General features: G+C 35.3%; 1 protein-coding gene across 1 annotated transcript in view; it reads right to left on the reverse strand.

Annotated features, from left to right (window-relative positions):
- Positions 1–23,977, reverse strand: part of USH2A (usherin) — a gene marked incomplete at its 5' end in the record, with an annotated part of 372,289 nt that overhangs the window by 230,435 nt on the left and 117,877 nt on the right. Inside the window, 6 exons of the mRNA XM_083856830.1 lie at positions 1,572–1,845; positions 7,739–7,869; positions 8,369–8,557; positions 9,880–9,981; positions 10,350–10,476; positions 16,385–16,515. Of these exons, the coding sequence (XP_083712956.1) occupies positions 1,572–1,845; positions 7,739–7,869; positions 8,369–8,557; positions 9,880–9,981; positions 10,350–10,476; positions 16,385–16,515 (954 nt within the window). The remainder of the gene's footprint in view (positions 1–1,571; positions 1,846–7,738; positions 7,870–8,368; positions 8,558–9,879; positions 9,982–10,349; positions 10,477–16,384; positions 16,516–23,977) is intronic.

Raw genomic sequence — 23,977 nt, forward strand, 5'->3', positions numbered from 1 at the left:
ACGTGATGGACCATGCAAAGGCTCACAGAGTCCAGCTAAAGTTTCTAAAAGTTGTAACTAGCATAGAGGTGAGGAAGGAGGAGAATAATATTTATCACTTATTTGCTATGAGTAAAACAACATTCCTTTATTAAAAAAATAACTATCAAGCAGCCAATAGATTGAGAAAATCTTTTCTGAATATTTATTAAATAGGAAGATTTTTGTATTCTATTATCTTACTACTGCATCATTTTAGTCCTAAATAAAAGTATGGTTCAAGCTATAATATCTAATCTTGCTCACCTGAATCTACATTTAGGAGCACATAAGATAATATTTATCTTCAGACACTCTAAATATAAATTCACAGCCACCAGCTTATTTTGTGGCGTGCTGAAGAGGTTTGGTGGGAAAGAAATCTTTATTGATGTGCCTTGATATGCACTTCAGACATTCACTTTATCTGTAATTTTGCCCTAGATTCTTTATTCACAGATCTCTTTGCTGCAGGAGTTGTGAATGCATCTACTCACGAGGCTACACCATCTGCTATGAGGCAACACTGACAGGGTATGACTGGCCAGCTCCTTTGGGCCATAAATATTATGCACACAGAACCTGAAGGAAGATTATATTATATGTGATACCTAGAGCTGGAAGAGTAGTTTAAAAAAATACTCTTGAACTATTCTATAGCTGTGAAATCAAAAGGCTCCAATTCAGCTCACTGAACGTGCAGATTCAGTGTGAGTTCATGCATTCAAAGCCACTTACTGGATTCCCCACTAATCACTTACTGACTGATACACATTTGTCCACAGCAGCTGAAAAATACCCCGTGACTGATGAACAGTTTCACAGGCAATGAAAAAACACACCCAAACAGAGCCAGTTTAGTAGTCACTTTTCAACTAGGCTTCCTACAGTAGATCCTTTTGTGGAGGCCATTAGTATCAGGATGAACATAATAATGCTTCTCTCTTTTCCCTACAAATTCGACCTGTTCCAGAATAGAAGGGTCACAGTGATGGTTAAATATATGATCATCTTTCCTCCTTCTGATAATGAGGAAAACATCATGGCAATTGTAGCCAAAATGCAAGTTCAGGCGTTTATATTCGCTTAGTTTGTTAGATCAGAATTAGTACTGCCTAAAAAAGACTATATAAACTCTCAGCTGCTCTTCCATGGGGCAGCATCCAGATTCATTACAGTGATTAAAGCTATGTATACTGTCTCCCACTGGTTTTCTATCCCAGATCTGCGAGTGACACAGGTTTCTGTGAACTGGCAGTCTCTGATGAAGATCTGAAATCATCTGGTTAAGCATCTCATTTTACTGCTTCCTACACTCCAGATCCTCTCTTATGAGTCAGACTACTGCAGCTATCACTGGAAGAATTTTTATAGCATTACAAAAGGATCAGGTCTCGGTAAAGCTGGATGGGTAGGGATAACTGCTAGAGTCACAATGGGTAGGAGGAAAAATTCATGTTATACATTCATGAATTTAGACTATCAGCAGCAGAATGTCCACCTGGTGCATGACACTAGTTTAAAAATGTATGTTCCTCTTGGTGTCATCTTACCTTGTTCTAACCCCAGTTCTCTATAAAAACTCTGCATGTCAGGTGGGATTCCTCCTATGTAGACAGGTGAGTTTACTTTCAGCTGCTGGACACGGGGCTCGAGTGCCTGCTCTCTCAGTTCGTTCATAGTGGCTGAAATCACAGAGCCCTCCTTGTTCACAGTGACTTCATTCCACTTTCCATCACAGTACGACAGTCCCAACCAGAGGTCCACTTGGGTAAAGACAACGCCAGTTCTTAAGAATATGTTTAATATTCCACTTTTCAGCTCAATCTATACATGTTATAACAGAAAAAAAATTTTGAAGGAGATATCAAATACACAACAATGATAGAAAGTTAGTTTAAAAAATATAATTAAGGGAGTTATGAATAAGATCAATGAAAAAGGAATATTTTATCTTCAGGTTAATACTGTTCACATATAACACGCTAAATACTGCATATCAGTTAATTCAGAATGTAGGAAAATATATTCTGATTTTTTTAACGACTGACTTTGGCACTAATGTATCTAAAAAAGAAAAGACAATGAACAAGGGTGTTTTGCTTTTTTTGAGAATGAGAAAACAGTACTTTATCTATTGATTCATTTTTTAGAGGAATGTAACAAGATAATAAGGAAATGAAATGTCAGACCTGATTAAGGTCTTTTTAATTGGCTGGTGAACTCAATTTCAAATTTTTCCAGCATACATTGATTCTTACATTCATATATTTCATCCTTATTCTTCTAAATCTTGTAAGAAAATAATTGGTTTTGTATGTGCTTTTTGAGATTAATATGCCAATTCTCTAATAGAAATACATTTTACTTAAATTTTTCACTGCAGAAGTTTCCAAACGCTTAACTGCAAGATTCTTTATCCTGACTCAAACACAAGTAAGCTGAGACTGTAAATTGGCACATATAGAACACTAAACACTTAGGGGATAAACTGGTGGTTGAAAAATATGAATATTTCACAAAAAGACATTACTGCTCTATGCCAAAACCTTATTAAGTGAAATAAAAACTGCAGTTTTAATATAAATTCTTATCACTATTATTGACAAACTGACATATTTAGTTTACTGATAATGTTAATATTACAGTGTTTGTAATTGGATTGTATTTCCTTAACAGGAAATACAGGAAACATCCCAACTGATGAAAGAACTCTGTGCTTGAAGTGCCATGGGGAATGTGGATCCTATTCCCCAGCACACACTGACTTCTTGCTCCTGAGGCAGAGGGATTTTATTTATTTGTTCCTTTGGGACCACTTTTCCTGTTTCCATAAGTTCAGACCCATTTACAGCTGAGGACTCCATGATACAGGTGAAGGACTGATCATGGCACCAATGCTGACGAGAAAAGCTGGAAAAAGCAACCCATTGGACAAGTCACTGCTTTTCTTCACTTCAGAATTGATATGGAGCACACTGTGCTGGTGTGAAGAAAGCATTCCAGAGGCATTAGTACAGCAGAATGCCAGCAAACCTGCCAGACCTGGGAGCCAGAGGGCATGGTGTCTGACCCAGGGTCACTACTCAGCACAACCCTCCTCCAATTTACTCATCTTGGCATAGTTTTAAAGCAGGCAGTGAATGATGTCTGTGCTTTTTGTGTTGACCTGGACTGACATTTGGAATGCCTGAGTGCAGCTAAAGATAGGGGACCACTGCTCAGTTTCAACTCTTCTGCATGGTGAAAACAGAAAAAAAAGTTAAGTCCTGCAGAGATCTGAACACAGGTACTGAGCATAGGTTTATAAAAACAACAGACAAATTATTTGCCTTACACAGAATTCTGGAAACACTTTGAAAAAAAATTATTTTTAATCATTATGATTTTTAATCTGTCCTTGGAAAATATATTATTATTTGAAAACAAAAATGCATGAAGATCATATTATTCTGCCAGGTACCTCAGTAGCCGCCTCTCAACAGAACCAGATCTTTGTATCACAGCCCTAAACCTAAGCGGGTTTCAGTTTAACTCCTAAAAGCATGCTTGCTTTTCAGAATTTGGGTTACAGAATTTCATTAATGTTTTTCTCTATGCATACAATTCTCATTTTCATCTACCTAAGCATGTGAGGTTTGAACTAGGAAAGCCAAAGCTTAGCCTGAATCTGGGAGATAAGAGCAGCAAGAAAGATTATACCATGGTCCCACTACCAGCTGGTGGTATCTCTCTGAGATTGATACAGGGACCCACTCTGATTACAAATGTAATTAATGACCCGTGCAGTAGGATGGGGTATACTCCCAGCAAGTCTGCAGTTGATAGCAAAGGGAGCTGCCATCAGCATCCCAGACATACAAATCAGCTTTGAAGAACAGTACTGAGTTGAGATGGATTACAAACTGAACACTGGCCAACAATGCATCCTCAAAACGATGAGGATGAGCTAGCACTGGGCTAGGTTAGACAAAAGGTGGGCAGGGGTTCCAAGGAAATGATTCTTCCCCTCCAGTCATTATGTCTAAGTCCACATCTGGACTACTGTATCCAGTTGTGGACACTGGTAAATGAAAGACACTGTGGCACACCAGAGTGAATCCAGTGAAAGGACACCAAGCTTGTCAGGGGTTGGAACACCTCACATATGAGTTGAACCTGAAAGAACAGGGTTTGTCCAGTCTTAAGAGCAAGTGGGAAGAGAACACTTCCTCTGCCTTTTGCAAGTATACACAGAGGACTGGCCCAGCCTTTTCTCAGAGGATCATTGTGAAAGGATGAGAGGCAAAAGACAAGTTGTAACAAGAAACAGTAAGAGATCAGGGTGTTTTTACCATTTTTTTCTATAATGAGGATGGTCAAAGATTGGAAGAGGCTGTAGAATTTGGAAAGCTGTGGAGTGTCCATCTGTAGAGAGATGCACACTACTCAAACAGAAAATGCCTGGAGCAACCTTGTGAAACATAAGTTGGTCCTGCTTTTAGCAGAGATTTAGAATAAATTACTCCAAAAGGTCCTTTCAACTTAAATGATTTTGTGGTTCTGTATTGCACTTCTCTGCAGGAGCCAGTCCCTGCCTCACTCAATCTGCTTATAAACATGATTTTGAAGATGAAAGGAATATCCAGACATAGCTCTGAGATAGGATAGGGGCTGCATTAGAGGCTGAATGACATTTTGCTAAACCTGCCATACAAAACAGTCTCAACCAATGTAGAACTAGAAGAATGATTATGGCTTTAGCTCCTTTGAATTGCAAAGTTTTCCTGAAATTCAGAAATATCAGCAGAGACAAGCAATGGACTTCAAAAAACTTATGAAGGACAGGCAGTCTTTGAGCCCTTTGAAAGAAAAAGTACATGACACTTCTGCTGATGTGCAGCCAATCATTCCAGTTCAAAATCTAGCCCTGTTCAGACCTGCCAGCCACAGAGCAGAGGCCCAAACACAGACCCCTTAATATCCTCCTCACAGTCACTCTAGTGGAAAGGAAATGAGACTCTCTTCCTGACACCTAACAGAGAAATCAATGTTAACCAACAGGAATATCACCCTCACAAGTCTCATATCTCAGTCACTGCTTTGCTAGATTTTCCAATTTAAGTTCTCAAAATTTCACATCCCTCCTTAGCTCCATCACAGGTCAGACTTTAATCTTGCACATTTGTTCTTTCACTTCATGCAGCTACTGAAAAGTGCAACTCTTTGGAAAAAGTTCTTGCATAATTTCTTTCTTAGTTGCAGCTTTGCAGAACCAAATCATCAGCTACAATGTCTCAGGAGCCAGTTACTGGTATTGCATAGAAATCTGATAGAGCTTTTGCTGCTATTGAAGGGGTCAGCATCAAAATCAGTCATGCAAACTTTATCAGCAGTCGAAAAATCTTTTCATCACATAAACTCATGAGGAATCAGATGCCAGAGTGAGAGCCAGTGGCTCATACTAGTATAGCTGGTCACAGTTTGCTTGTAATTATTATGCCTGGATCCAAAGATAATCAGATTGACCTCGCTGGCTTGAGTTAATTCTCAGGGCATGGAAGTCATGGAAGAAGTGACCTTTCTGCACAGCACCTCTCCAGGACATCATTTTGTTCTTGAGCAGAAGACAAGAAAGAGTCTTTGGCTGTTTGGTAACAGTCCAGCCGTGTGTGTAGCTGTAGTCATTCCCAAACTATAAAGCTAATAAGAGAGCTGTGACCTATGCAAAGGGAAGGGTCAGGGAATACCTGGCACACAGGATAAGTGGTATAGCTCATAATCTGCTCGGCTGTGCAAGTGTGTCCTGACCAAAGCTCCTAACAAAGACATCGTAGCTCATGCGCAACAAGCTACACCCCTCATTTTCACTTTCTATTAACCTCTTCTTGTGAGATCAAGTGTACAGAAAAACCTTCTGTCATCATTATCTATGTGCAAAACACAAAGCTGAGAGACTTGGAAAAGCATGCACACACTCAATCTCTAAAATACCTCATCTTAAGGCTATGGAGATGTTGAGGTCATGAGTAAAGTGAGATAAAAGAAGTTAGGACAAATGCTAATAAAATTATTCAGTTTTCACAGCTAAAAATACTAGAAATATAAAACTGCCAAAAAATCTGGAAATTTCAAAAGAAAAGGAAATTATTTCGTCTAACTACTTTGTGCTTTTGACTCCACTTTCAATTTAGTAAGTCCCCTGCCTTCCTTTATATTCAGAATCTATTTTCTCATATTTCTGGTACTCTTACACAGAGCAAGAGAGAGGGAACAAGACTCACCTACTACCAGAACCTCCAGAAGAACCTTGTGAATATTCTTCACGTAAACAGTAGCCCTGTGCTACTATTACACACATACAAGTCTTTTTTAGGGTGGCACAATAGCATACATGTAACATCTTATGCTATTAGCTCATGATCTTGGTCATTACTTGAGGGCAAAATTAAAGTTATAACTGTAATTAGCAAGACTTGCTATAGGAAGTGTTGATAATTTTTAACTAAGGCTGCTTTAAAAAGAAGCAGCAATCAGGTCTAGCAGAATTCAAAACCCAGGAAAAAATTATCTGCTGGAAAAGCCAGTAGTATAAAAAGTAAATATGGAGTAAGTTATAATTGACCTGAAAAAAAGAAAAATATATTTATATGGTTTAGGTCAGAAGTTTAAAAGAGAAGGCCCATTAGACATGATGCCACACAATAAAACAGGTTGTGACATGACAGCCATTAGCAAAACAGCTGCATAATAATAAATAAATAAATTAAATTCAATAAAAGTGCAGAAAGAGCAGATTGGGTCATAAAGAATAACAATGCTCTCAAAAATCTCTAAGAATAAATTATTGCTTCTTGGACCAACTGAAAAAATGTATTTTTTCTCATGCAATCCTCTGTAATACCTACTAGTTGGTGCAAGTACTAACTATATCTGACCCACTAAGCAGTGGTAACCACAGTCTAATTACACTAAAAATCCTTGGGAAAGAAAAGTATGAAAATCCAGAGCCACATAGCTAATAAAATAATTTGAAAAACTAAACCATACATATTAAAACTTAATAAAATATTGGAAATTATAAAACCACAAATAGTCCCGACCATAAACAGTCTTATTTAACAGACACCAAAATGAAAGTTCAAAGACGCTACCTCACAAATTTGCCTAATACAGGATTTGTGCAGCTTCCTCTGTGGTGTTAGGAAAATGGTGACAGAGATAAGATGGTACTAAGCTGGAACTAACTAATTTATATCTGTTTCAAATCAAAAAGAAAAAAAAAATGGATTATAGAAATAAACATATACCTTAAAGAGAAAGCTTTTTTAGAAGATCATTTATACCACAATCTTTTTGATTTACAATTTATTGGATTTTATTATAGTATGAGAACTGAGAAAATGGGTAAACTCTATGCTTTCCTAGAAATTAAGTGAAAGCTTTTAATTCATGTCGTTTATTCTCTTTTCTGATCGTTTCTAATTGACTTAAGACAACAATTCTGCTTTTCATGTATTGATATCTTTCTTATTTATGACATAAATAACACTAGTAACTTAACACTTAGCATGCATTCAAGTATTTTTGCTCCATTATAATGTGCTGTGCAAAGCATTTTGAAATTAGTAAAACATAAAAATAACTTACAGTTTGAAATTTCTTTCAGTGCTAGATTGGCTTTTGTGGAAAAAACTTACAGGTTGTGTCTGAATATAGTTAATCATAGTTTTGAACTTACTGCAAGATAATCTGGGCCATCTTTATTGTAAACAAACAAAAGCAATCCATTCAGTTGATCTGTTCTGAATTTGAATGAGATCTCAAATTCCAGTCCACCACTGAAAACACCTGAATGCAGTTCCAGGAACCCTTGAAAGAAGGTGAATGCATGCATAAGTTAATCACATAAATAAATAGGTTCAAGAAATCAAAACTAAAAATCTAGGTGACACTTCCTACTGTGACATAAAGAACTCAGGTTTCAAGATTATAGTTTACAAATTTATCATTCAGCTTTGAGGACAGTTATCAATAACGTACTGAAAGAAACCAAATCAGTACAATATTCTATATTTTTCCCTGCTTTTTATTTTGTTGATACCTTATAGGCATCTTTTATGTTCTTACAAAAGTGAAAATTCCCCTTTCACACACACATCAAATCTGCATATCGTTACAGCAGCTCTACCTGCAATTCCTCTTTCATCCAGCAACCTTCTGTCAACCAAGAGACACAATTTTAAACCAGCAAAAATAATCTCTTACAGATAAAGCTGCCTCAAAAAGCAGATCACTGCAATACTTCTGATACAATCACCTGCTCTATTTCAGGAATGTATTTGGATAAAGCAATAACACAGCAAACTACCTCTGCCAAGAAAATGTGCTCCTTTTGAGAGTCCAATGGGGCATCCTTCCCAAACATGATAGACATTGTTTTGTTCTTCAGCATTCTGCCAGTTCAAAGATTCCCAGTTTTCATCAGGAGTATGCACTTTTTTCAAATATATGTCACTGAGACACCCCACAAATCCTTTCTGGACTATCCTCTTCGTCCCTGCAAAAATGAAAATTTTAAGTCAATCATCTTCAACTAAACATAGGAAATAATTTATGTTTTAGACTGTTGTCCCTATCATATATGCACATGTGTGCATAAAAAACCAGCCACCAATCATTTCATAAAGCTGACATCCGAGCTAAATCCAGGTTTCTGAATTGATCTAATCACTAAAAATAGCAACTACTGCTATGTAGCTGAAAAATATTATACTTTTTGAGATTTTGCATACAGGTACTTTCAAATTAACAGCATAAATCCACTCTATGAAGATCTAAAAAAAAATTATTTAAACAAATCAGTAATTCTGAAGAAAGGTATGCATGTGCTGAGTAGGAAGAAATAGTGTTGCAAAAGCTGAGGAAGAGAAATACATATTTAGAAGCTTCATCAGGAAGTTTTTCTTCCCTTGCATAAAACAAAACAAAACAAAACAAAACAATGATACCTGGCTATTCCCTTTTTATTTACTGGGGGCAAAAATTTAAGCAGATTTTAAAGGTGCCCTCCTCTTAAACATCATTTTATAGTCAGTCTTACTTTGAATATGTAGCGGAGGTTTTTGAGAGAGGCATCCTGGATTACTTAGTTAACCAATGTTTCAGAAGAACAGATACATGTATTTCTGGTTTTAGTGCAGTGAAAAAAAGAAGGAAAAAGGGATATGAACTCTAGAGTACCCCACATCAAGTTATCAACTAGATTTCATGTCAGAGGAAACACAAACTCAATAAACAATTTGGCTTTCAGATTAATATGAAAAAAAACAAAAATTCTGGATACGAATTCACTGAGAGCTGCTGATTGTACACTTGTGTAGACAGTCACCTCTGTCATCTGATGGCAGTTTACTCTCGGCATATATATTAAGTTTATATATGAAAACTTATGTTTATTGATTCTTTGAGAAGCCAGAGATGATTCAGCTCCACATAAATTCTACATTTGTAAAATATAGGTCTATTCATACACTGAATGTCTATTCGTACACTGAGCTCAATGCAACAACTTCTGAAGGATACAAGCTCACAACAAAAAAGGCCAGTATGTTGTATCCCTGCATTGAATTGGGATGCATAACCATGTGCTTAAGCTAATAAAAACAATTTACATGGGCATTTTGGAATGAATTTGGGAATCTGTATGTAAAACCTATCCTTAAGTTTCCAGCTTATACCAATCGTGTGTATAAAATTCATTAAAATGTACACAGACTGCATAAGATGCTTTAATGCTGATGAAATCAGCTATATAGACATTTCAGTCTATCCCAAAATATCAAATCTGAGAAACTGTACAGACTTATTTATCATACTTACCTTCATCCTTTCTTACAATAATATAGCCCTGTGGAAGTCCTCCAACAAAAACTCCCATGTTCTCTCCAATAATGGTACTGCCACTAGTTGCTAAGGAAGAACCTGAAAAATAGTTATTTATTCACATATTCAAGGTTTTCAAAGATTTTCAACTCAATAACAAAATATTGGTATTTTTTAAAGAGACTAATGTGACAATATCCTAAGACTTTCCTAATAGATATCTGGGAAATATTTACAACTCTATTTGACAACAGGAGATTAATACAATTATAGATTTACAAGCACAAAAAGACACTTAGCTTTTAATTATCAAAGATTCACAGTGAACAGATCCCTTAGATGAACAGATGATGATAAAATGGTCAGAAAACTGAGTGAATTTTTTTCTGTATGGGTGAACATAGGTAGTGAAAAACAAGTGAGCAATACCCCTAGCAATACCAAAGTTATTTAAATGAATTGATTACCTGTGTACTGCCCATCCACTGTGATGTTTCCCAGTCCTTGAATTCTTGTAGCAATTATTTGGTGCCAACTGTTATCATTATACATTTTTCCACCATCATTAGTTGGAGTAACTGCTACTGCAGATCCCTTTTATTAACAGAATAATCTGATTTAGAATATTTTGAAGGTAACATTTAGAATAATATCTTACCCTTTTATGACAATTTATAGCATATAACATCTAAAAATAAAGACAGAAGTCCTATGTTTAACTTTAGTTGGACTGCTGAGTGATGTTTAGGACTTATTTAACCTTCTAAATTTAACCACTAAATTTAACCTTCTCAAATAATAAATGAAGGCTCAAGGATCCAGTTCCATGTCTATTAAAAATAGAAAATCCTGCGTAGTTCCCCTGATAAAGACAAGGATGAGGCACAAATTATTGAGGGTCATGTCACTCAGATTTTTTTTATTTTTTATTCTTTTTTATTATTATGTCTCTATTTAACTACTTCAGGGGCTGTGAAGTTTGATGGCCACAGTTCAATGTGCCATCCATGTAGAGCAGCTGCATATCAGGATTGTTAATTGCAGCACCTGTCCACATGAAGGGATCCAAAAAAGGGGTGCATGTGTAGCACAGTAGATGCATGTTCTCTCCATGTCAACCTGGTATCAAAAGGACTAAAATTTCTAGATGAGCACCATACATTTATTGGGGGGAAAAAATGTCATACCAAGAGATTCAGGAAAACAAAGCAAAGCAAAAAAAACCCCAAAACAAAACCTCAAACAAAAAAACCCAACAAATAAACAAACCAAACTAAACAAGAAAAATCCGAAAAGGTAGTTGTTGAGGTTGCTTTTTTGGTACAAGGGATGCTTGTAAACATATATTTAAATTTAATGAGAATTTTTACCTGGTTTTAATAAAACAAAAAAAAATACAATATGAAGCGGTGAATTTAAGGACTCTATTCATCTATCATGAAACAGAGAAATCTTCCTTGAATTACTGGGTAAGAGGAGTGTGATAGATGCAGTTACCAAACTAAAATTCAAGAATGTAAAGAACCAAACAAAATATCACATAAATTAACATAATTATGTAATAAAAATAAAATTAATATATTTCAAGAATTTTCTTGATATTTATATCCAAATGTCATCTAACTTCTTAATAATTCCCATAATATTGCCTCAGGACTTTATATCATTCTTGAACTATCTGTGAACTCGAAGTTATTCTGTTGAATTCACAAAACAGAATTGTCCTATACAGCAGGCAACTGCTGATAGAAAAATAAAATTCTTTATATAGGTACTGTGCTATATTAAAGAATCTCAAGCACTGCAGTTACTTTAGGACTTCAAAAACAATTTCTAAAAAGTACATAAATGAAAAATTTGACTCCTTATAATTTGGGAGCCCAGCTTGTAACTTTGCAGCAGCAAGCCAGACAGTTCAACAATTTTTTTTCAGATCTTCTTGCATTGTTTCTGGTCCAAGGATCTTAGAATTATGCACATGGAGAAATGCTGTTAATAGAAACAACTATATATTTTAATTAATACTAAATCCTCTTATTAAAATTTAGTATTCTACCTTTAGTGATATTCATCTATTAGAAATTGCATTTTGGCACATAGACTTAGGAACCTTGAATACATTTTACATTTGGCATTGGGGACTGTCACTGTGTATCCCATATATCAAAATACATCAGTGATGTGCACATATGAACACAGATAAAGAAAGAATTATTTCCTGTGAATATTTACAGCACATTTCCTCCTCCATTCAGCCAACGTCCTGGTACTGAGGAAGTCTGGAGAGCAGTCCCTCTGCCCCATAATAAGAATACAAAGCTATATAATCTTACATACTAATGGAACTTTTTCATATACTATTTTTTATTGTCTTCTCTCCTATTTCAACATTTTAATATTTTACAAACACACACATTTCATTATCGTAGTTTAATAATTAAAACCAGAACTGGTGTCATGCCCAATTAATGTGCCCTGGTAGCATGCCCATTAGTTTTTCCATTAGTGAATTCAACAATACTAATGGGATTACTAGCATGGGATGCTAATTGGGCGTGACATAAGAAACTGGCTTACTTCTTAGCATACCCTTGCTAATGATGAAATTAATGAGCATTTTATTAAATGCTGTCTCATCAAAGTGTACTTAGTTAGCGTTAAAATTGTTACAAACGATGCTGCATTCTAAAGATCAGGTGCCAGAATAAGTGGTTCTTCATATCATGTTTGGTGACAGTCTAGAGCATTAACAGTTTTATACATCAGAAACCACACTTAGTTGTAACCAATTGAATCTGGGACCACACAAGCATATGTGTTAACCTGCGCTTAATTCTGGGGGGAGGGAAGGGAGAAGACAAAAAAAGAGTGTTAAGAGTTCAGCATGTGCTGCACTGGGAAGGCCTCTTTACACTTTTTCCAGAACTACCAGAGTCACTCTGGGATCACATTCAAACAGCCTGCTGCAAGATGGCTTGTTATGGATTTTGGAAATCACATATTTTGAAAGCTGAATTATTTTGTTATGCCATACAATAAGTCTTAATATTTGGTTGCTGTCAATAATAACTGAATAAATATAAATGGTCGTGTCATGGCGAGGCTAACATTGAAAATACAGAGAACCATCACAAATACGACTCTTCAGAGATACTGTCTCAGGTGCCAAAGTTTGAATGCAACACTTTTCCCAGTCAAGTTCTTTCAATGCCCAAACTCTACTACTAAGAAGGTGAACAGGTATTGAAGTTTTGCCAGTGCCAAAGAGGAAGGTCTAGCTGGGACTCAGAGCCAGGTATTATCCATCTTCCTTTTTTGTGTAATAACAGCTCATCTTCAGAGTGTACCTAATAATTTGGCTTCTCCATGACAAGAGCAACCAACAAGGCAACACCCACAACGAAAGTATCTGGTATTCATTCTTTCTGCTGAAAAATTTATTAAATGGATCATCTTCTAAAATAGAAGAGCTGGAAACAATTCCCTCCATCCTGTGAGAAGAATCTCAATACCTTCTCCTCAGACCGTCCTAATCATTTAGGAAAAAAGGTGCTCCACATTGGACTTGTATTTCCAGTATACCTGATTTCCCTTGGTATAAAATATAAAGTGCTTCCCTGAGAAAAAAAAAAAAAAGAAATTACCTGTATCCACTCAAAGACAGCCATAAATTTAGCTGGAGCTGATTGTGAAATTTAGGTATAGATGTAAAGACATCATGGAAAAAAAAAGATCCACAGACAGCTGAAGTTTTACAGGCACTCTGAGTTTAGAGAAAGATCTGTGGAAATTTTTGATTATTCCAAAAAGACTAAGGAAGACATCTGTCTGCAAAAAAATCTCATGCTTCCTGGACCATAAGTAGAAACCTGCAAAGAATGGCAGTAAAACAAGTAGGAAGGAAAAAGGAACAGTGGCAGAGCACAAAAGGGAGACAAAAGAGATGGTCAGACAACAGCCAGATGAATGGTGGTGTACACGGAGCTCAGAGAACTATGAATGGACATGAAGAAAAGGATTTGAAATTAACACTTAGCGAAGGAAGAAGCGAGGCTGCTGAAGGCTCCCCACTAGGAGGACTTGGCAGGACTATCCCCAGAGCAGACACAACAAAGAGAAAACGCGTTGTTGATCATGAGCAAAGATTCAGCCCAGCATCCTGAAAGGGACTGAGGGTACAAATAATTAACCTGCGACAGGTCACAGCTGGAAGGGAGCACAGAATATTACACCACACTGCTACAGATAAAAAGCTGCAGAGACACAATTGTCATCAAAAAGAATGTTTGCAATTTCTCAGAGAAGAGCACAAAGGAAGGGCTATAAATGTTTACTGTATATGCCATGACTATAATTAGAGAAAACAATGCCTATAACCTGGCTAAGACACCACATGATGTCAATAAGAAGTAATTAAAGCATTTGCACACTAATGCAGACTGTGATGCACAGATGAGAGATGAAGAAATGCTGCTATAGTACAGGATATCTGACACTGTAGAATAGGAATAGCAAATCATGGCAAAAGGAAAAAAGAAACAAACTATGGCAAAAGCATAAAAACAAAGGTAATGACAGTAAGGTAACAGCATAATATGGATACGGAAGACTGAAAATTTTTGATAACTAAATTTTCAGAAGGAAAAGATTTTGTAAAGGTTTCTACACAAAATACTTCGATGTAGACCACTGTACCCTACTTCTGAATCTGAGAACGTACAGGAATCTCTTCCACATTATTAATGAGAAATTAGAAAGCATTAGCTTTCAAGATAGTAAATCAACTGTTAAGACCTACACTGTTCCTGGATGCCTTGAATGATAGCTTTTCTTTTTCTTTAAAGAGCAACTGAAGCGCTGAAGCAGCACCAGAAGCTATTTTATAAAAAGAAACACTATTGACATAATGATTCTAAAAATCAGCATGGAACAGTTACCTGATTCAAATGAAACAAAAAGATAAACAAAGATACATTCATAAACAAATAATCTGTTAAAATACAAGACAGTAACTGTTGAAAATATTACATGAACTGAGAAGCTCTGAGGACCGAATATGAGACCTGCTGGGTTTTTTTACAGTTAAAAGACATGTAAGAAAGGGGGGCGGAAATTAAAGCCCCAAAGCAGCCATTCTTCCATCTCTCCCTCTTCCCCAGATACAGGTATGTATTTGTATCCTCAGACACAGATTCCCCAGACAAATAAGGTATCTTCTAGGGAATGATCTAAACAAGCTGACATAAAGGTACTTTAGTAGAAGCAGATCTGCAAGGTCTACGAATACTATTTGAAGTATTAAAATGTCAGTTGAAAGACATCCACTCCAATTAACCATCAAGCAACAACAACAAAAAAATCTAAATAAACCTCAGAAGACCTTGCAAAGGAAATAAAATTTTCTTTTCAGTTAAAAGTTCTTACACCTATATCTTCAGTTAAAAGAAGGTATAGGTGTAAGAGAGAAAACAGAATTAGCCCCTATTAAAATGTGGATGAGGACAACATTGACGAAATTAAGCTTGGTCCCAAAAACTGAAGTACACAATAAGATAAGATAAAGCCTGTGTGTAAATGCAGTAGAATTAATAGAAAGCAATATCTTGAGCTTAGAAGCAGATTTAATATCTTCTAGCATGGGGATCACATACAAGCCAGCCTCTGTGCAGGACCTCGCTTCTTCTATATGTGCCCCAAAACTTAAGGGGATTTTCACTACTGAAAAACACCTCCACATGGTCACAGAGTGACTGTGGCAGAGCTCAGGAAGCAAAGGTTAACAGTGGGTTAGAAAATCTGGTAAGTATTTACAGGTTCTTGCATATTTATGAAATATAAGTGAGGCCATAATGTTTTTTAATTCCATAAGGAGATCCAGTTTTGGGGTGCACAGAAAACACAAAATACCAAACAGAAATGCAAAACATCTGGCCTTATTTTTATTTTGTTGATACTTCCTCTCGTTATTTATGTTTTTACATAATGGTGACATGCTGATCTCTGTAGGAAAACACTTAGTCTCAAGATGGGAGGCTTAAAAATAATTGACTAACATTATATAAACTTAATAACTAATTCAAAACTTCTGCACAACTTTGAAATCTTGGTAGTTTAACCTGTAGTGGTGTTTAGTGGCACTGACAAAAAACTCAAGCCATAAAAATGCAAAAAAAAGTGTCTTATATTGTGGCATATATAACAATAAAAAGAGCAAGTATTTAGTGTTTCAGGTTTTCTCTCCTTAAAATCTCTAGTTACAGAAAGGTTCTGAGAAGCAAGTTAGCATGTATCAATTAAATTTAAGAAACGAACAAACAAAAAAACCCAATCCTCCCCCCCCAAAAAAAACAAAACCAAAACAAAACAAAACAAACAAACAAACAAAAAACAAACAAAAAACAAACAAAAAAAACCACCACAACCACCACCCAGGATAAGCATGTAAAAAGTACAAAGGTAAGTGATGTAAGCTATTTTTTTAGGATCCTGTCTTTTGTTGTACCTGTGGATCAAAAAGAAAGTAAGGACGTCCATTCCTCAGCTGCAGTGCAATGTACTCCTCCTGATTGCCAGGTGATGCAGAGAAAAAAATCAAACCATCAGGCTCCTGGGTTCTAAATTTCACTTTAATACCTGGTTAGAAAAAAGAAAGTAGATGGTTAACAGCAAAAGGGGTTCTTGTAGGTTATAACAAAATTTATGAATAAAATATCATCTCAAAATCAGCAGAAACAGGGCAAAGCAAAATCATGGACGTTTTGTTCACCTAAAACCTTTGCTAGACATTGCAGGAGAAATTTTACAAATCCAGACTGAGACAGTCCTTGAGAGAAATTTCTGTGAGTCCTTATTCATCTGTAAAAAAGGCATGAAATTGTGACTAATGCTGTTTAGTAACTTCTTTCTTAAGAAAATATAATTCAGATATTAGCATACTATTCTAATAGTTGATGTGTTCCATGTGGATTTTCACTTGTCACTTAACATCTCTATAGGTAAAGCAGAAATGAGGTTTCTGCATGCAAGGATTTGTATGAAGAATAGTAGGGTTTTGGTTCCAAAAGATACGTGTTTGTATGTATATTTTTTTTATCTATTCTTTTATGAACATTATATCTAAGTGCACAAACACCTGGAAAAGAAACAGATTTCCAACAAAAATTGGAAATATCCAAAGGAGTAATGGATTAACTAAGCTTAATTAAGAACTTTCCAGATCATTATCAATAGTCTTCCATTTAGTTTCTGATAAAATCCCTGAGTTTACGGTAGAGCCATGCCTTTCCTGCACCAATTTTTTTTGCAAAGGGAAATGAAAAGGCAATAATAGCAATGCCTACCTATTCTATACACTTCCATGACATTTCAGTGTAAGCTGCTTTTACAGAACAAGGTAAGTTATTGGGTTTTACCCAACTCTATCAAACTATCCAGTATTTTCCCTATTTTATGTCAGGCAGAAAATAAAAAATGAGTAAAGGTTTTATTGTAGAGAGCACCTATATTAAAAAAAATATAAAAATCATAATTCTGACACACATTCATATTAGATTATGCTTGTTAATTACATAGATCTGAAAGAAATATTCTTTGGCCTCTACCTAATCACATACAATGTTTGCATGTAAATCACGTGATGCAGTCACAGACACAAAACATTCCCAAGGCAAGGAAAATCAGTCCTGCTATTAAAACACCTGCAAAAAGCAGTTGCACACAAGTAACCTCTGTACATAAAAAACCTCAACCAACAATGTCCCTAGTGAAGGAGAAGCATAGCTTTGCCTGGCTCAGAAATGAACACTTGCAATACTGTGAGGTTCCAGGTACTTCCAGTTGCAGTATCTGCTGGAGAGGCTGAGACTGATGGCCTCTAATCCCAGCAGTGGGGAGCACAGTTAATTTAACAAGCTGCCAGTATTTTTATGAAGCTGCCAAAAGACATTTCTGAAGACCAGAGGATCCCTCCTCACACCTAATTCAGAAGGACAAACACAAACAAAATAATTGAGTTTCTGCAAAAACACCATTCTTGTATAATATTGTGTTAGAAAATATAAATTAAATGGTTCATAGCAGTAAAATGGCAGTAATTACAGAAGTGTTCAATTTTTATGCAAAAACCTTCATTTTCTTTGGATATTGAATAATCCTGCTTGTAGAGCCACTACAGCTTTTTAGAAATTATTTACGAGTCAGGAACCATTACTTTCTTCTAAATTCATTTGTCACCTATTAAAAGAACTGAGAAAAGGACTCCATCCCTTTAAGTTCAAGGATCTTTGGAATCTCTCATGAGATAACAAAGTTCAATATTAATGATTTCTCACATTTCTAGAAGTGACTACAAGAGAAAAACCAAATATTAAGAAAACTTCTGTCCCATAGAAAATATTTTCACTGCGTGATAAAAAAAATTGTGAAGTGAATATTTTTCACAAGAATATAGCAATTAATGCTGGACCTCATGGTCAACACAAAGCACACCCAGAAGCCCATTCAGGCTTCTAGCAACTACATGCATGCCATTTTTCTCTCTTAGTGGCACCGAACACTGGAAATGGATTTACTTCACTTGGACAGAGAAATCTTTCCTTCCAACATCTGAGAGGTTTCCCAGAACTTGAAAACCACACTTTATTACAAAAAAAATTTCCTTTTTTTTTTTTCATACCTAGGTGTAGGGTGAGGCATTTTTCAAGTTTCCCAAAGACTCATGTCTATTATTTCAGTGTGTGCGTATAAAATCTTAATTTCAATGTTAAATATAACATAAAAATAGAAACATAAATAAAGTGGTGACATTACAATTACTTCTGTAATTTGTCATATACAGAAACTGCATCTCAGCCACACTACTCATGCTACTAAATCTTGGATGGAAAACATGACCATCTGTGGGGCATAGTAGGAAGGTACTTTTAATCAACTGAATCTTGAATTGCAACTCAAGAATTCACTTAACACGCCTGCTTCTGTGACACAAATGATTGTTCCACAAGAACTTGTTATCATTTCTGGGATAAAAACCAACAGGAAATTCTACTACAAATTAAACATTAATGTATGTCGTTCAAGTAAATTCTTTAATTCCATTTCAAATTATAGATGCAATTGCAGAAGCTGTCAGAATTCCTTTAATTATAAATAAAGAAATTTATTTAATTTCTGTAATTGAATTTCTTTAATTATAATGGCATTGTACAAAACATAATACAAGCATCGTAAATAGTGAACATAAAAGATGAAGACTACAGAGTAATAAAAAGGACAAGTAAAATAAATTAGTAATTATTAGCATTAGTGTTTTCAAATATCCCAAACCATATTAGGACAGACTAATCTTCTGTCAGAATCTACATACTTATACTTTCAATTTATGTAGTAGTGGAATGAGACTGGATTTCTGTTCTAGTTTCAAAGATGGCACACCCAGGTTGGAATGGGAATGAGCCTGTGAAACACGACCAGTGCAGGCATTTTCAAAGGCATTCAACTGAGATGTAAACACCAGCATCTCAATTACCCTGTGAGGGACACAGCTTTGAGAGTCCCTTTCAGGAAGAGGCTGACATGACAACTAAAATTATATAATATTACTCCAATTTTTGATGTGTCAGAACACAGTTCTTTGTTCAGTAAAGGAAATGCATATGGTGGGATTTTTCTAACCCCTCTTTGCTTCCCTCATGTAAGTTTAGCAAGGCTCAGAACTTCAGCAGCATTTCAGGATCAGACTATCTGGATTCAGAGTCTTCCAGCACATTTCAGTACGATTTACAAGACCAGCACAAAAATATTTAAGAGGCAAGAATGTGCTCTTGAGATGCTGACTGCATTTCTGGCAAGTTTACAGAGCACATGGGATTATTTTGAGTTTAGAAGAAGCAGTTGGCAGTCAGCAGGAAAATAATAAATTAGAGCAGCTCCCAGATTAGCATAACGTATACTAATAATTTATAATTATTACAGCAATAAAATTAATTTCTGACTAATGCAAAACCCTTTTTTCTCACAAAATAAAAAGTTTAAAATAGGTTTTATTTCACCAAGAAACCATTCATCCAGAATATAGAGGATAACAACTTCCTGTAACATATCTCTCCAAATTAACTGAACTGAATTTCATTTTTCTAAAAAAAAGAAAGGTTTTTAGAAAGTCAAAAACATTTCAAAATACAAAAATGTTTAGAGTCCTCAAAAATTCTCATTTGACTTTTTGGAGAAGAGTAGAGGAGAGAATGTAGGCAGGGAGGCAAGACAATTGAAATCATCTTTTGCAATAAGAGATGAGAGATTTAAGTGAAAGGACCTACTTAAAAATTAATATTGTCTCAACCATTCAGCAAAACCACCTGTAAAGCACCTTTCTCTAAAAATAGATGTTCAGAGTTGAAAATAGCTAAAAAGTGGAAGTTATTAAACTCAGTAAATACAAAGAAATTATCTACAAGTCTCAAAAGTCTCAAGAGTCTTCACCAAAACTTACATATAACCATATGAACAACTCTATCCAAAAGTGCTAAGAACAATCACATAAATAAATTTCCAACCTTGTCAGTGATCAGCAAGACTAGTTTTAGCTTAATTTTCATAAATACAACAAATCCCAACCTCTATACGTAAGATTGATAATAATAGGAATAATACCTTAGCATATAATGGAAAATTCCCTTGTAGTCTTAGGAAGAAAATAAATGGAAAAGAGCATACATTTCAACTGCAAAAATAAAAAATAAGAAATCTGCCAAATATCTTGAAAATCACAAAGCAATTTCAGAAACTAATTTTGCATAATCTGTGAAGCACATCCATTTCCAGTGAATTTTTCCCAAAATTGCACAATTGTAGAAACATAATTTGCATTTCCATTCTACTTACATTGTTATATGAAATGGTTTCAATAATTATATAATTGCACATTCCAATGAACAGAAAATTGTTGGCAAAGAAAGTGATCACTTTATGCTCACTGAGAGCCTTATTTGTGCATAATGCCAGCTAAAATGAATCAGAATTGTATATAAAATTTTGACTATAGCATTAGGCTCTTAGCATTCCCTTCAGGATGACAAACCCAAAGTGTTTATTTAACATTAAGACTGTGTAGAAATGCTCTTGCCTAATCAAAACACATTTTCCCATAGACATTATAAACCAAAATTTATTTTTAACTGAAGAGGGGAGAGATGGAGAGTAAAAATAACAGTTGCTATATACCTCCATAGCATTTTGTTGCTATTCTCTCTGTGAGAGTGACACCTCATGTCATCACAATAGCTAAAAGAGACTTAATTAATTTCTTTTATAGATAAGAAAACTCAACTGTAGGAAAAGAATTAGAAGGAAGCCTTAACAAAAATGGAGCAGTTTTCAAAGAAGTTTCATTTAACGGATAGGAGAATTGGAAGAAAAGAAGAAACTCAGAGGACACTTCCCTAGACATAATTATGAAGATCCTCTGCTAAATACAAAGACTTCTTCACACTGTGTGTTGGTCTATAGGTCCCTGTATTTTATTGAGAGAAGATGGAAAGTCTTCCCAACGCTGCCCAAGACCTGTTGTTGTTTTTCATACAGGATCAGGCTTCATCTTTTACTGTTACCTTAATGTGCTCAAAAACTTTTTCAATCATCACTAACATTACACATCATCACATCATCACTAGCATTACACTAAGTTAGCAATTCCATTGATGAAGTAAATCCTCTTCATTTTTAAGCTGCTTTAGCTTTTTTATGAGAAATACAAAATATATAATTAAGACTCACATATACATTTACATGTCATGTGTACACACACATATATCTTTGTATAAACCCACATACAAGAAGTTCTCAAACTTTTTCCCAAACTTTAACTGGAACCCCTTTTCTTTTGTGATCACAGTAAAACCAAAAGAAGCTAAAAAATCCATGATTTCTAAATTAGACTTTAAAAAATTCCTGTATTTTGAAAAAATCTAACTTTATTCAGAATGATTCAATATGAAAAATTTTTTTAGGCATTCTTAATACATCAAACTGCCAAAAAGCTAAATCAAACTAAAATGTTGAGCAAGCATAAACACAGAGTATGGTGAGTGAATGAAAGGGGAAAACATGCAACGCTTCTTGTGGAAACCAATTGTCAAGTAAAACCCCAAACCCTCTTGATGAGATCTGAGTGTTTCTTTTACACTAAAATGACTAATTTGATACCTGTTTTTTCTTATTTTGCTTGCTACCCCATTATACCCACTACTGGTAAAACAAACAGGACATTTTAGCTTTAATCTTCTTACTACATAACCCAAATAACTTCAGTCATGTTTGCATTAATGCTGCATTAATCATGTTGTTGCGTATTAATGAGTTTTCAGGCTATGCTAATTACTGTCATAGATTCTGCAGCAGCCCATTAAATATACAAATTACAGAATTAAAGAGCCAGAGCTCTTCATGATTAATCTTTAAATGGAGAAAAACTAATGATGTCTGTACAAAGTTTCCCTCCACTTTTGGCTGACTGAGCCCAATGAACAATCAATTAGATTATTTGAAGAATAAGAATACTGATCTTACTAAAATATTTGTTATGCTGTTATTCTATGCAGAAGACATAAGACAAAACACATTTATAAGTTTCCATCAAATGCACTTCTGTAACATATTCCAGGCTTTAAGGTCTCCCAAAGTGTTGCATGGGGAAAAAACTTATGGATACTCCAATTCATTACTGTATACTCCTAGGAATCTTCTGGTTCCGTATGAATACAGTAAATCAATCTTCTCCTTTTAGCAAGGACACGAGTCTTGCTACTTCCCAGTAGGAAAGATTTACAGCAAACCTTAGTGAAAAGAAAGCCAAGATAAGTTTAAAGTCATTTGATAAGATTTGATGTATTAGTAGCACTTTATCCCCTCACTAACAGAGTGATGCTTTGTCAGGAATAGTGCAATACCTAGTGGTTAAATCAAGAGATTCAGAATTAGGAGTCCTTGGGTCTGTACTCAGCCAATGACTGGGGTATGTCACCTGACAGCCATCACTTAAACCACCTTCCCTCCATATTCCTCCTTCCTGAAGAACAGTGGCAAATATAGCTTGTGTAAGGTTCTATAGCATTTGAAAAAATCATTACTGTTTTGTCCTCCACAGCCTTACACAAATATAAAATCAGCAAAATGCCCACAGGTATTCAGAAAAGTTACCTAAAGACTAGGCATTTACTGACATTTTAGAGACACTAACACTTCCAAAAGAGGGGATTAGTTTAGTTTCTTCCAAACACTGCATACTATGCAGAACATCATAAGACTTCCCTAAAGAGCAAATTCTCAGTCTGTAGTAACATTATGTTTCACATCAGTAGGTGCAGTTCAGAATTAACTGGTCGTTCCAGACCTGTCCTATCACTTCTTTATATGACGAAAAAATAAATAAACCCTACTCTATACATTAAAGAATTTATATTTATACAAAGTCATTCTTTAAGAGAAAACAGACAGCTCAGGGCAAGATTGATCATGGCATGATCACTTTCATATGAAGTGACAATCACTGGTTTACTCCAATTAGTGCAAAAGTAAGAGGATGCAATACAAACATTGGGGATTGCTTAGGAAAGGCAGTTAGGGAGCAGAGAAGATTTCCAACACACACTCAATACATAAACAAGACAATTTAAGGGAAGTAAAAACAACACTTAAGGGAAGTAAAAAGGAAGAAGTTCAAAGCAAAAATATGGCTTTTCACAGGCACTTCACAACTTTCTCAGTGAAAATAGAAACATAATTAGGACAATCTTCAAAATATTGGCACATGTTATCTAAGAATTTGGGAAGACCCAAAAGCAACTGGTTAGTCTGCATACCTAGATTTATCTGAACAAAAAAATGAAGGCCTCAGAAAAATATATGAGATCAGGGTGAAACCAGATATGAAGATGCAGGTGATGCCATTATCTGTGAGCATCCTCTGTCATTAGAGTCAACAGCCAGCTCTTTACACAGACTTTTAAGCAATATTCTCATTAAAGAAATTAGTCATCTGCCTCAAATTCATTTATTAAGCAAGTCTATGAACAGAATTCATAACTGTTTTCCACTATGT

Source organism: Zosterops lateralis (genome assembly GCF_965231275.1).
Source record: "Zosterops lateralis genome assembly, chromosome: 3".
Classification (NCBI taxonomy): Eukaryota; Metazoa; Chordata; class Aves; order Passeriformes; family Zosteropidae; genus Zosterops; species Zosterops lateralis.